The sequence below is a fragment of the Empidonax traillii genome, unplaced genomic scaffold (assembly GCF_003031625.1).
Source record: "Empidonax traillii isolate 1590-97213 ecotype Southwest subspecies unplaced genomic scaffold, ASM303162v1 scaffold539:size425684, whole genome shotgun sequence".
In the NCBI taxonomy this organism is placed as follows: domain Eukaryota; kingdom Metazoa; phylum Chordata; class Aves; order Passeriformes; family Tyrannidae; genus Empidonax; species Empidonax traillii.
The window spans coordinates 85,441-101,007 of NW_020955732.1; the positions used below are offsets into that span (position 1 = coordinate 85,441).

At 34.7% G+C, this 15,567-nt stretch overlaps 1 protein-coding gene across 1 annotated transcript in view; it reads right to left on the minus strand.

Annotated features, from left to right (window-relative positions):
• LOC114064379 (CUB and sushi domain-containing protein 1) overlaps window positions 1-15,567 on the minus strand; it is a gene marked incomplete at both ends in the record, with an annotated part of 349,288 nt that overhangs the window by 76,558 nt on the left and 257,163 nt on the right. The window contains 3 exons of the mRNA XM_027897375.1: window positions 6,621-6,830; window positions 8,519-8,635; window positions 10,899-10,968. Coding sequence (XP_027753176.1) covers window positions 6,621-6,830; window positions 8,519-8,635; window positions 10,899-10,968 — 397 coding nt within the window. The remainder of the gene's footprint in view (window positions 1-6,620; window positions 6,831-8,518; window positions 8,636-10,898; window positions 10,969-15,567) is intronic.

Consider the following 15,567-nt stretch of genomic DNA (forward strand, 5'->3'; position numbering starts at 1 on the left):
GCTGCTGGAAAAGAAATGCAAAAAGGTTTATGGTACCTAAACTGTGGTTCATTAAATTTTTGTGCTAAATCTAGTAATGATTCATTAATTTTTAATGCTATTATTACTCCTGCTATCATTATTTTTTTAGTACTACTACAGATAATATCATTAGTATCAACATCTTTATACAAAATAGAGTACTAGAAAGATTATTAAGGAGTACAGGACATATTAGGACTGATATATTAAACTATATAAAAGCCCACATAGCAAATTATATTAAAAATAGAACAGAAGATTATTCTGGAGGGTCAGATGATCTCACAGATTTTTTGAAAAGGTGCAGCACTACATTGCCCAATAGCTACAACAGGAGAGTTTTGGAATGACTACAATAAATACTGGAACTCTTAAACTTTGTACAGTCTTTTGAGGAGATGAATACACGTGAAAAGCATCATTCTTCTTGGTTAACTTGTTGCAGTATAGTATTCATAGCGTACAATTTAAAAGTACTAAACACAGCCTCAGAATTTTTAAGATAGTATTAAAAATTATTTTCAGAAAAAATACCCTATCACACTGATCTGCATAAGATGATAACACAGGAACCACTCAGGTGAGAGAGGAAATCCTGAAAGAGCACCAGCATCTCTCTGTCCCTTTAATTTGTGCAGTATCCCTTACAGTCCTTTGGATAGTAAATGAAAAAAAAAGAAAAAAAAAAAAAAAAAAGCCTAGCTTTTAAAATTACAACTACTGTTTATTGAGAGAAGCATATGCTTTTTGCCTATTTTAAGTAAGGAAAACAAAACACGTACAGAAACTTTTGGAGGTTGTTCTGGTATTTGTTTTAGTAAGAGTAGAAGTAGTAGAGCTGCCTAAAGCAGATCACCATAAGTTTGAAGGTCAGCCAGTTACAGGTGAAAGTACTCACACATGAGCAGAGCACAATTGTGTATTTTATTATTTGTTATTTTAAAAAATAAGATGTAAAATGTGAAGGTACTCTACATGTGTTTTCTGGTATAAATCCTGTAGATGACTCATAAATTATTGGTCAGGTGATCCATCTGACTATGATATCATGATTTACAGGCCACTCAGGCAGTATGTTATATAGCTTTAGTATAAATATGAATTATATTCTTTTCTTTTTTCTTTTGATATATGCAATAACACCTGATTTAACATAGCAATTAATTATTCAGTCATGACTATCAAATATTACCAACAAATCCTGATGTCATACCTCACAAAAGAAAACTCTTTTTATGAGTGTCATGCCCAAAGACTTGTTCGGTGCTGAGCTTTAAAAACTGAGATACTATTTCATGGCAGACGAAAACTCTAGTAATAGTCTGAAAAGAAGTCCAATGTAAAGGAAGTCTGTAAAAAAGATTTCATTCCAATGCTGGCAGCAGTCAAATTCTTAAATTTTAAAATTATCTCTTATAGACATTTGGCATTTCTTTGCACAGTACATTATCCACTGAGAAGAAAAGAATATAAATCACAAAAGAAATGTAATTGATCCCCTGCTATCCTTTTTTTTATGATTCAAATGTATTTTCCATCTTACATAAACACTGAGCTGACTTACTGGCTTTTCAAGTGCCACATACTTCTGTAACACTTAAACATGGAAACAAATACTTTACAGAAAAATTATTAGCAGAGAATTGAGCATGCAATCACTTAAATGCTAGAAAATCTCCCCATTAGCTCACTTAAAACTTTCATTTAGGCTTATTGTTCATTCCTCCAGGGTCATGGTGTGTATAACTACAGACAATAAAAAAATCCACTTCTCAAAGTAGACTAGCCTAGCATGGGTTGAATTGGAAGGGACTTTTAGAGATGTCCTAGTTCCAACCCCTCTGCCATGGTCACTGACATATTTCAGTAGAACAGGTTCATAAAAGCTGCATCCAACCTGTCTTTGAAAACCTCTGAGGATGGGGCATCCACAGCTTTTGCTATTCCAGTGTCTCATCACCATCATCTTAAAATATTTCCTCCTTATGTCCAATCTAAATCTATCCAGTTTTGATTTAAAACTGGTGCCTCTTGTCATTAAAGTCCTTGGTAAAAAGCGTCTCCCCATTCTTCTTACATGACCCTTTTAAATACTGAAAGGTGACAATAAGGACTCCCTGGAACCTTCCCTTTTCCAGGCTGAGCAACCCCAACTCTTTCAGCCTTTTTCCATTGGGCTCCAGCCATATGAATATTTTTTTAGCCCTCCTCTGGACCCATTTTAACAGGACTGTGCTTGGAGCACAAGAGCTGGACACAATACTCCAGGTGGGGTCTCAAGAGAGTGAAATAGAGGGAGAGAATCACCTCCCCTGACCTGCTGGCCATGCCTTTTCTTATGAAAGCCCAGGATGCAATTTGCAGCAGCCTAGGGTAGGACTGGCAATCCGGAACCTCGGTTTATTGTTATAGGCACCAAAGAATATAATCTTTCCAGATGTCATGACTCAGGACTAGGGTCACAAAACATCACTTAATGAGTTAGAAAATAATTTGCTATGATACCTCCAAAAGATCGAATTTTACTTTCATTAGTATTCCTTCCTTAGGACATCATCTAAAACCATTTTAGAAATAGAACAATTTTGCAACAATCTCCTTTTCATTCCATGATTCCTATAACTCAGAAGCTCCATCACAATTGTCTGTTTTCTAGATAAAGATCATCAGATTGATCATGTTTAAATCATGTTTTGCATGTGCATGAGTGTGTTTTTGGAAGAAAGGAAGTGCAAATTGAACTTTTTTCTGTGTAACTTCTGGAACATGTTGCTCTCTAAATATATGTGAGTAGGATTCTTACCTCATATTCAGCTTTATCCTATATTGAAATTCAGACCAGACTGAAAATACTCTTAGAGTTCTAATAATAGGAACTAGGATTTCCACAGTAAAAATAACACAAATCAAACATATATTCTGCTTCCCTTGAAGAAGCCTAGCTCTAAAGTGAAAGATGTGGGGAAAAAAGATATTCCAGAAATATTAAAAGCTGAGGTAACATTAGTAATATAGACAGGGATACAAATACATCTTATGAAACATTAGACTAACTGTATTATTCTTTGAACTAAATTCTGTTATCAATCTCTCAAAGACCATGAAAGTTATGTATTTCTTCTGACCTAGTATACCTTGGCTCACCGATCAAACTTCTATGACTTTTCTTCTTCCCCTCAGACCTAGTGTACATAGATTGTCTATATATCTCAGATAGTGAGATTTGACAGATACGAGGGTCTCAGAAACTCAAGACTGCCAGTCAAATGTGATACAGAAATGTTCTTCTGAGTATTTTTGGTTGCTTCCTCTCTTTGCTGCTTTACATTGGTGGCAAAACCACAACAGTCCTAACAGAAGACAGCTTTTCTCAACACTTCTATTTTTTTAATTAAACAGGACAATAATTACTTGAACATTAGAAAAAGTAGAAATAAATATTAATATTTTGAAAAACAAGCATTTTTAGATTCCTTATCATCTTAAGAAAAATAAAAATAATATACAATAAAATGTATTCTAACTGCTTCCAATAGTTCAACTGGCAATCAGTATGAACTTCCTTCTTGCAACAAGTGAAACAAAAGTTTCCACAACACACAGAAATTCAGTAATTCATCTTGAGCATTATGGAATACCCAGCATTCCCTATGTATTACAATTGCAAAGCTAAAGGGATAAGAAAACATGAAAACAGCAGAGCATAACACAATAAGGACCAGACTGGCAATGGTTCTCAGAGCTGTAATTTCCCTAGGGTTCTGCTAAGGAGACAAAGCTTTTTACTGCATTCAGAAATACACAGTACCTATATAACCTTAGGTGATATATTCAAATCCTGTGCTTAACGGGCAGCACTAGCTCCCTGTAAGCATGGGGAGAAAATATTTTACTCTTTTTAGTGTGCATACACTTTTCTTCCTCCAGAAAATAGTGTGCTCAAACTACAATCCCAGGCTATATTAAGCCTCAATCTCCTAAGCATTTTTCAGTCTTCAGAAAAACAGTAGAAAAATTGTGAAAAAGTATTATTATTTCCATCATTCACTCTACAGTATTCATATTCTTTGCTTTTGTCATAGTTCTGATTTCAGCAAGGAATTTTTCTTTCCCTTCCCCCCTGCGTGTGTACTCTGTGGATGAGCCATCAGGTGAACAAAGGAATCGGCCTGGTCACTAATGGCCGAGAGGTTAGTCTCCTAGCAATGAAGGGAGAGGAGTTGGGGAGGGCTACTAGGGTGTATGACTGGAAGGGGGTGGAGGCTGGGGGGGAGCTCAGTCTCTCTGCCCTGAGGGGAGCTGCTGCGGGCTGCAGACACTGCCGGGTTTCTTTGTCTCTTTCCTATTGGAGGGGAGTTTTTGCTGCTGCTCTTGGCTCAGCTGTTGCTGGCTGCAGATCCTGCTTACAACGGACCCTAGTCAGCTGAAGTTTGTGAGTTTTCTTCCATTGGGAGAACTTTCTGTTTTATTGCTGTTGTTTTTCCTTCCCCTTCTCCCCCCCCCCCCCCACCTGGTGGCAGCCAAGGATCTCACAGCGCCGCCTGGTGACGGGCACTGGACATTACAATTTCTGCTCCTTCAGTGATTCAACAGCGCCACCTGGTGAATGGTACAGGACATTACAAATTTTGCATCTCCAGTGACCCGGTGGCGCCCCCTGCTGACTGTGGCTGGAACTGCACCAAAGGGTGCTAAAAATTGAACTATTTAAATTTTCCTTTTGCTGGTTTATCGGTTTTGTTCTTGAAGGGGATTATTGGTGGGTATAGGAGTATTGCTTGGTTGTTTTACTGTTTTTTTTTTTGTGTTCCTGTTAATACACACATACCTTTTAATAAAGGGCTGTTATTTTTTTGTTTTCCCTTTTCCATAATTTGTTTTCCTTCAATCGGAGCCTCTTAAATTCGGATTTATAATTGCTTAGAAAAAGAAGTTTGGGTCTTTTCCTCCTAATCCATTCTCAGCAAAAGACCCTTGTCCCATTTAAACTGGGACAGCTTTCCCTTGAGATGAAGGGTTATTAAAAAGCCTTATCCTTCATAAAATCCTAAGATCTCTAGGAAACTTCATTTTTTAGAACCTGCAAGTTTTATTGAATAAACATATCCATCACCAATCTCCCTTTATTTTTAGATTGCTATCTACAAAAAAGGCATCTATGTGGCAAAAAGAAGTCTGCTACCTTAATACCTTTACTTATTATACTCTAGATGGTAGAAATGGCAGTATTTTTAATATATGAAAAATAGTCCCTGAATTGAACTGGGTTTAGAACCATCCAATAAAAAAATATAAAAATATATTATTCCTAAATCCTTTTAAATGTAAATTTAAGTACATTTTAAAAAATCAGATTAGGATTAAGTTATGCAATTTTGTGCACATTTCCTAATATGCAACACATTCACTAAGACAGCTAGAATGGGTTTGGAAAATGTGACTGCAACTATGGATTCTATTTGCCTACTTCTCATTTTTTTTAAGGGTAAATTAAATTAATTTCACTATTAGAAAAACAGTGGGTTTTTTTCCCAATTATAGTATATGAGGACATCCTAAAATGGGATCAATTAGAAGAAGTCTGAAAAAACACCTACTTATGTGTCAGGTGCTCAGCTCCAACTGCTTGGCTTTACAAATCCATTTCTATAGAAATGATAAAAGTGACTGTGTGAGCATCAGTTGGACTAAAAATATTTTCTTAGCTTTCTATATATGGTATGCTTCCTTTTGCCCATATGAAAATTTTGAATGTGATACCCATGCCAAGCTCTCATATTTTATCTCCCTCCCACATCTGTATCCCATAAATAGCAGTTAGGGAAGACACTGCATAATAAAGAGTTGTGATGATGAATATTGTGACTGCGTAGCCAGCAAGCCAAACTGAATTGATATCTATGGAGTAATGCTCAGTCTTTCCTCTCAATAAGGGCATTATTTCAGGACTGTGAAATTTGACTAAAACTGGCCAATGGTTTCAAAACTGCATAGTAAAGATAGAAAAAAATGAAGATCAAGAAAAAAGCCAAAAGTGGAAGATCACAAAAAGTTCACATTTTCAAATACTGATTATATGTATTTGAAAATAGATATAGAATGTGTGTTATCTGGTGTCATTTAATTTCCTTCTAATTTTCACATAAGTCTAGACTGCAAATACATAACTTGGGAATTATAAAAGTTTTCACCTGTTTATTGAAAATAATTCTTACTGCATTTTGAAATACTCACCCATTACATTAAATATAACAAGGTTTTATAAAAGGAAAAATAAGACAGTAAATATTAGTACTATTTTTCAGTAACAGTATACCTTAATGGAATGGAAAGGGGAATCAGCTATGTGACCTTTGGCAAGTAATATCATCTTGTTCTCAGGTTTTTACATCAATAAAACAAAGATCCAAACTCAATACAATTTCAGTTTTAAAAATTTCAGTGAATTTTTTAAAAATTCCTATGAATTAAACAATCCACAGATTTAAAAATGTTATATAGTATATGCCAAATACATAGTTTAAAATAATAATAAAAACTAATTAGAATTCTGTTTTTCCTTTCTAACCATAAACATCATTGTGCTAGTTTGCACTTACCTTGGTATGTCAGCTTAAATCCTTGCCTGTTTTCTGAGTGATCGCTATAAAAATGGACAAGTGTTTCATGAGTAGTACTTAGCAAGGGTGATGGGAGTTCAATTCCACTAAACTGGCCAATCATAGAACTGGTGTGGTGAGGCCCATTCTGAATTTCAAGAAAATCATGATTTGCTTCAGTAGAGAAATTCAGAAACTGAATGTGTGCACCTGCAGCATTGAGAAAGAAAGAAAAATTACAATTTTATAATTCATGTTGCTTAATATTACAGCATGCAAATAATAAAAAAATCATAATAATTGTTATAGGAACTATGTTTGTATTTTAGTCACTATTAAAGTGGGATGCTTAAGTTACGGAAATAGCTGCTAAGTACTACAAGAGTTACCAATTTTTTGGTTACCAATGAATATCATAACCATACCTTAAGTGACCAATGAAAGGAAGTCAGATAGTCAGAACCAGGGATTTGTCAGATTCTTAAACAAGTCAACAGAAACACTCTGGGAGGGGCACATCACAAATCCTGCTGTGTCATGGTATGGTCAGGACTCTGCCACAGGAGCACCCCTTGCAACTGGGCCAGGTCTCTCATAGAGACTCAGGATCAGCTCAGCACCCAGGAAGGCTACTAAGGGAGTGTCCTTTCAGAGGCAGAAGTTTACATACCCAGTTTCAACTACCTACTCTACCCTTGTTTTCCTGACCCGAGTCACCTATATTTGTCTTCTTTTCATGGACAGTGTATATTTAAAGCCATTTCATTCTTTGTGTAGCCCTATAAGATGCACTGAACTACAAACTGGCAACAGGTATTTTGGAGAGTTTACCACAAACCCTCCATGGGAGTCAGGTGGTTGACCCAGACCTTTCCGCATTCCAGAAATGCTGAACAGTCAGAAGTATAAGCATAATCTCATGGCAAGAGCTGTTTCGAAGTACTGGCACTACTTCATATGGATTAAAGTTTCTCAGACTATGTGCATGAGTGATATTAAAAAAGGAATGGGGGATGAACCATTGGTTTGGAAGCCAAATGGCCCTAAGTAACTTGCAACTGCACTGCTTGGGCCTAACCTTGCCCTTGCAGACCCTGAAGAACCAGCTGTAAGGGAATAAAACAGAATTACTGAATAAACCAACAAATCAGCATGAAATATTTAATGCCTAAAGTCTTCTTGACAGTCTTATTTAGTAGTAGAGACATATTCACTCTAGGAGAGAACCTTATAGATTAATCACCAGGGTAATTCACTCAGTAGTGTTTATAACTCATTTCTTTGCCTCTGTGGTTTGAGACTGAATCAATTGTATAAAAAAAGTATTATTTTCTTTTTCAGGAAAAACTAAATAAGCTACCAAATAAACTTTATTTTTTTTTTTAAAGCAACACTTGTAAGAATATGGGATATTTAGCTCTAGCACTTTGTCTGACCTATGCAGAGTGGGACATATCAAAAAGTATTTCACCTGCTGAATAAGAAAACTTAATCCAATGTTTGCAGTAGAGCTGTACACACAGAACGTATCAAAGTCTTTATGTCAGCCATCTCTTATTAGTCTGACTTGAGTGAAGTCCCAATTTTAAGGACTTTAAACAAAAGATCATTAATTTCAACGCTACATTGTTTGTTTCATCTCATATATCTTCATGTCAGATGTTTCATTTGCTTTGAAATCAGTTTCTGAGGCACAAAAAGTTAATAACAAGGTGCTTTGACAAAGATATATTTTTAAATTGCCAACCATTTTCAAATCAAAAGATAGCAAATAATTATGTAAGGGCTCACAGTACATTCACTGGATAAAATCTACTGCATACCAGAAATCAGAATACTCATATATATTTAAATCTGATGATAACAAATAACTGATCTTCCAATGTAAGTTTACTTACCATATCCAATAGGCAATAAAATTTTCCATGTACAATCTAAGTTACTCGGGTAATTTCCAGGAAAACCTGGGCTTAGGATCACGCCCCCCATGTTTGTCAGTGTTCCACCACACTTAGCTATTAAAAATAAAAAGAAGTCATTCTATCTTTTAAAAAGATTACTTCTAATATTTGGCATATGCTTAATTTAAAAAATGGATTTTTCATTTTATCCCCATGACCCCCAAACAATCAAATTTATCACAGTCAAAACATTCCTCATGAAGGAGAAACAACAACAAAAAAAATTTATTTAAAGCAAAATGTTTACTTAATGCCATCTGTTCGCTGTAATTTAACTACAACTGTATGGTTGCACACATAGACTGGATAACCCATTTTCTCAGCTTGACAATTATGGTTAAAAACGTCTGGTGTTATGTTGAGTATTCCTTACAATCAGAGCAACAAATTTGGAATTAAACTGATTTATGATATTGATCCACGATGTAGAAGCAGATATATTAGTCAATATAGCTAAAACCACACTTGAATTTAAAAACAAGCGAACAAAAAACCCCCAACGCAGTTTTTTGCTTTAATTCAGGAAGAGGATAGACTAACTGCATAACAGAATTATTCTTTGCTTTCTATCAGTATGCTTCGGTTCAGCAAATTCATGTGTTTGGAAATTGAAAACCCATTTGCATTTTTTCAAATGACATAAAACCAAGGTAGAAATATGTGAAGCAATTTGCAAACAGGTGGCTGATTTACACCTCTGCTAGGGTAGTAATATGAAGGAAGAGCAACTTCAAGAAACCAAATTAAAATATTGTAATTTATAATTATAATTTGAGGAATCATTACTTTAAAGCCTGTGAGCCTTCATGCCAGGTATTACATTGATACATGATCTGATAACACAACTGTGATACTGTGACACTGTTTAATAACTGTACTAAAAAATTAAAATAATCTATGTGTTGGATGACACCAAAAAAATTGAATCAAAATAGGAAGAACTCCTCTAAAAAACTGAGAAATCAGTCTCAAACTTCTTAAATATCTCTAACTTCAATGCTAAATATCTTGTTTAGTGAAAAGAAGAAATCAACATTTTAAGGGTTGGAGGCAGGAGAAGGGGGGATGGGATAATGTTTTAAGGGTTTGTTAGTATTAGAGGTATTTTAGCTTGCAGGATAGCACAGTTTCATAATTCAATGAGCACACTCTTTTCAAATAGGAACTATAATATGCAAGGTGAAACAGAAGACTACCACAAAAAGAAAACAAGCAACAAACCTGCCCAAACCCCCAAACACACCATCATGAATAAATTCTCCATCTCTTAAATTGATTTGAAGGACTTGCACTGCTTTCATATTAATCAGAAGTGACTGCTTCTGCAGAAGCTGACAATATAAAATAATATATAGGCTCAACTTGACAAGGAATCTTTAAAGCCATTTCACATTAATATTGCTCTATATCATCCCAATCTTTAAAATTCCTCTTAGATATGAAGCTCATAGGAACGGCTTTTTGCTGACTGATTATTAAAATTAAAATCATTCACTGAAGAATGTATTTCAAAGCTGAAGTGATAGAATATTATGATGAACTTGTGCTTCTCACCCCTCAATTCCTGCTTTTTCTTGAAATAAGCATGCCAGAAGACAGCAGAATCTTGACTCTTGTAAACTTTGTATAACCAAAAAAGAATACTGCAGAAGATTATTTTCTACACAGGGAAAGCTCAGATCTGTTAGGGTAAGGTGTTAATGTGTAGGAGGTGGGGCCAGCAGAAGCCTGCAGAGAATCGAGCTTCTAGCAACAACAGCTGCCCGGAATTGCCTGAGTGTGCTTAAAAAATTCTTTTTAGCTATGCTTTTTAACTCAGCATGATTTAACAGCTTCCTCAGATGAAAAGAGACAGCCTTTTCTGGCTCCCTAAAACTCCTTTTCATTACACCCCCCCCGGAAGGCTTGGCTTCAGAGCTGCTCTCCACTGCCTTCTTCTTTGTGAAATCTTTTAGGTGCCCTGCATGACCTGCCTTGTTCCTGAGAATGTTCTCCAAGCAGAGCATGATGCAAAGGAATGTGTTAATTTCCTCTCCTTTATGAAGAAGATCCAGGCTGATTTAAAGCAGAGTATTGAGGACAAGCTAAACAATGGGTTTCCTCCTTTACCCACTGCAATGATATTTTTTAAAATGGCATATACACTATATATAAAGAAAAAATTATCTCTTTTTTTTTCTGTATTTCATAGACACAAATGGAAACTAAAAAATGTTTTGAACGGAACAGAATTAAGTTGAGGAACAACAGGCATGACAAAGGCAGGAGTTTCTTCTGACTGATGCTCGGAACGGTGAAAACAAGTAAGGATCCATACCAATGCAGAGAGGAGATGGATAGTTCCAGCGTCGAACTGTTCCTGGCATACAAGAAATATGGGAACGGCCCTGTTTGGAAAGGGCAAAATATTAGATTACAAATATTCATTATGGGACTTTCCTGAAAGGCAGAGCTACAGAGGACCTCCTGGATAATCTAATCAGTGTCTTTTCTTATATCAGCCAACTGCATTACAATTACTTGAATGAATTTCTGAAACACTATTTTCAAATACTTCATTTTTTATGTTCTTATTTTTCTAATGGATAAATGTTCTAAAACACCCTTCTTCTGCTAACTTGAAAACCCCTTCACATTTTTGACTAAATATAAGTATAGTCATAAGACAAAAGCAGCTAACTACATGCATTAATATAGTCAAATTAGTTCACTCCCTATTTCAATTCTAGTGTGTTCCATCCACAGTGGAAGCACAGGCATTGATTTTTAGGCTGCAGTTGCTCTGGGTAAGCAGTACAGACACAGAGAGGAATTTATTCCACATCTACTTGCTATAGGTGGTATGGATGTGAACCATGTCAAGACAGTCATCAAAAAATAACCAGCAGGCCTTGACCTCTCACATGGCCTCTCATCATGACCCACTGTGTATGTGCAATATCTTGGCATTCAGATGTACAAGAACAAGTGCCTCTTTATTTAGCTGTCATGTTTAATTTACTCTGCCTATTTTTAAGAAAAATCCCAAGAACCAAGCAGAAGCATGTGGCAGCTGGAAAGTGAAATAAACCATGGCTATAACCTGCAAAGTCTAATCCCACATACTTCAGGCTGGCTGCCTAGGACCAACCGCAAACTGATCCCGGCTTGGTTTGCTCTGGTAACAGTTCAGACTGAAAACACTAGCACAAACAAAAGTTTTTTTTTTTTTTTTTTGTCAATTTGAATTCAGTTATGCGTTCTGCTGTTGGAATGTGAAAACTGAATCAACTGGCAGGAGTGAAAGCAACTGATACAAAGATTGAGACATGGGATTGCGAACATGGTTTGGTTCTTATTTTAATCACTTGGATATATTAACATCACTTCTTTTATTTTTATCAAGTGTTTTAAGAGTCTATTAAGAAAAAGTCTATTAAGTCCATTAAGAGTATTTAGGAAGGTAGCACATCTTGTGAATATAATATGAAAACTTATTTAAATATAATTTGTCCATAGCAATCATATTCACATTATTAAAAAAAAAAAAAAAAAAAAAAAAAAAAAAAAAAAAAAAAAAAAAAAAAAAAAAAAAAAAAAAAAGGCAAAGAATAACTAAACTACAGTAAAGGAAAATTCATTTGATAAAATTACTTCCACATTAATTGGAATTTTTACACACATTACATTGAATAAAGTTCATATAGAATTGTACAGAATAAAACTAGTTTATTAATCATTTAGTTGAGTATATTTAGGCAATCAGCTTCTGAAAGCCAAACTGAAGTATATCCAGAAAATTACTTGAAAGGAAAAAAAAGATTTGTTTTCACTAAAATGATGAGAAATTAAATTAGTCTTTTTCGTATAAAAACACTACAAATTGATAACAACTGAATAAAAAGCTATTTCTTAACAGCAGCCTTTTTAAAGGAAAAAATGTGCATGCACTTAGTGTCATCTTAGTTACTTGCAAAATGGATTAGCTTTGAATAATTTACTTAATGCAATGTTCGCTGTTTGATTTTATTCCCTCTTTCTGGTCTTCTATGATTGCATTGTTTTATTTTACTCTCTCTTTCTAGTCTTCTGTGATTGCATGTCTGTGATGTGAGTCGAGGGGGAAGCCATAATTTAACTACCACAGTAAGGAAAATCATAAAATGGCCTATAAAAGATCTTTTGAAAAATAAAATTAAATGATTCCTCTGGCTTGAAGCATCTTTTCAACAAGAGTTCACTCTGATTTCAGTCTTTTAAAGTTCCCTCCTGTGGGGAGACACTTAATCCTACAGCTAGCAATTACCTTTCTTATGTATCTCTAGGTAGTAGTTTGAGCTCTATGACTTTTCTGGTAAGTCTCAATTATAAACTAATCCTCACCTGATTGTTATTGCTAGCTGTGAATATGTTCTCTAAAGACTCAGGATAAATTCACTGCCAAGTGGAAAAAGAAAATATCCTGCAAGGTTGTGCTGATCTATATTTTTGAATAGCAAACATACTGTGCCCATAGAACCTTATTTTCATTATTACTTATTTTTAATTTGGAACCATTTTTATTTGTCCTGTCTAAGCAACATAAATGTGTATGCACTTTCTTACAGCAGAGTCCATCAGCACAGAAATTCTCAATAAGATTTTGAAAAGATTCAGACTCTTTTCTATTGAATTTAAATATTGAACCTCTTTTGTTTTACACTTTAGATAAGCTCATGAAACTAGTTTTTATATATGTCAAATTCCATACTAGTATTTTATATATATATGTATATATAAAGTATTCCATGTTAGTATTAAGTTTTTATATGTATGGAAATAGAAGTAAAAATACAGTTAAGGGACAATATGCTGTGGCATTTTAAGAAAGTATTTAATGATAGAATCTCTGTAAGTATAAAAACAAAAGTAAAGTTAGTCATATTAAAGGGCTACAGATAAGAACTGCATACAGACAAAAGAAATATGGTTTTGTGATAGTGATATACACAGTGTATTGAAATTTAGGTTTATCACAGATGAGGGTTTTTTTACATGAAGATCTCTTCCTCACATGATTGCTTTATACTAATACTGTATTTATGAACTCACATTTCTGATTATTTTCTAAATAAGAATAGATCCAAAACATCAAGTCAGGGCTGAGAATGTGTACTTTCAAAACGTTTCCTGTACTTATTCCAACCACTTCTGAAGGATTCATAGTCTACTGTTATCATTCCACCTCAGTAATTCATCCATACTATTTTAAGTACAGACATAAGATTTGAGGAAGCTGTATCTTGAGAGTTTATCTACTTCTAATCCATATAATTAAAAAGGCAATAATACCTTTTCTCATATGCAAAATTCAAACGTTTTCCAGCTGAAAAAAGGTAGGGATAGAAAGAGGGTGTAATATGATGGGTAATAGAAGTCACCCCACTGAATCTAAGCAGTTTCAAGTTAGATACTTGTGTTATCCTTTTGTTATCCTAGTGAGTGAAGAAGAATGATACTTTAAGATTAAGGTTACTGTCCTAACACAAAATCTTAGTTTGAATTAGGCCATGGAGGTGTATGGCCGTTTACCTCTAGGGTCACAATGAAAACCTAAAAAGGGGATTACTCTTTATTTAATCCAAAAACTCTTAAAATACAATTATATTTATTGCTGTGTAACCAAGTTTATTGCAGGCTGACTTCCAGATAGATTCTGCACTGAAATAGACTGTCCTGAGTCTAGGAATAATGCTAAATTTAGCTCAATGCATGCAAAAAAAGCACTATAAGGATATATAAGATACATCTGCACTAGTGGAACTGTGTGGGCTTGTTTCCTAGCCTGGAGGGTAAATGCACAGTTTTGTATATCTATCTCCTTAACCTTTTCCCTCTGAATTCTCCTCTGAAATAGTGTCACAATGCAAACTGCCTGTAAGGAAAAATCTCTGGCTTGTGATAATTACTGAGCTGTTATATATCCGTAGAATCTGCCCTTTCATCATATACTTAGTTCAATACTACTTTGAAATAGAAAACTGTTCATGGCCCAATGAAAGTCTTTAAATGGAAGTCAGAATCTATTTGGGAGCCAAGCTTTAATGATAGATAGTCCTTCTGAAGGAACCATATCGTAAAAATGTTATCAAATTTCTCATTTTCTTACTGACATGCTACCTACAAAGGATACTGTAAGGGAAAAATGAAATAGAGAAAATAAAGTTAAAAACTTTAAATGTTTCATACTTATAGGTATTTTCAGAATTATATTAATTTTTATTTTGCTGGAAAGAAAAAAGCTTAACTAGTTTACATATGAACCATCATCTAGCTTTTAAGCAATCATCTTCAAACCATTAAATAAGCAGTGAAGGATAGAGTAGGCTGTATTGTGCTCAAGTCTTGAATCTTTGATAAGTAGGATACTCATATAACAGAATCTTTTTTGCTATGGATCTGGAATGCTTCTGTTTTAAAGATGTAAAGAGCAAGGATTAGTTTAAATATTTGACCCTTTGTCATACGTGACGGAAAAGGTGAGTATGTTTCTGATTACCTAGAGACATGTTTCATGTGCAGGTGTTTCCACAGCCAGCTAAGACACTAAGTCTGAATCCTATCAGAATTTTAGAAGAATGGTAAGGAATACTGAGAAGTAAGAAAAATCCTATATATGCCGAGGGAACACTGAATTGGCTGTCCTTTGATAGGGAAATTTATCCTTGTCTGGAGAACAAGTTGTGATACTTTGCTTTCTCTGATACAGATTTTGCATTGGCTTGAGTGGGACCTATTACCAACCAAAATATTCTGATCTCAGGTGTTTTCAATGTATCATACTAGTGGTGGAATATATGTAAATGAATTAGACTAACTGATGAGAGAAGAGAGGTTTTCGGTCTTAGACATTTACAAACAGCAGCTCAATCACATCTACCATGGGAAACCAGTGTGTAAATAGAAAACATCCTCAATCAGTAAAGTAATTTTAAATACTTTTTTGCCTTGAAGGATTTTTAAGAGTA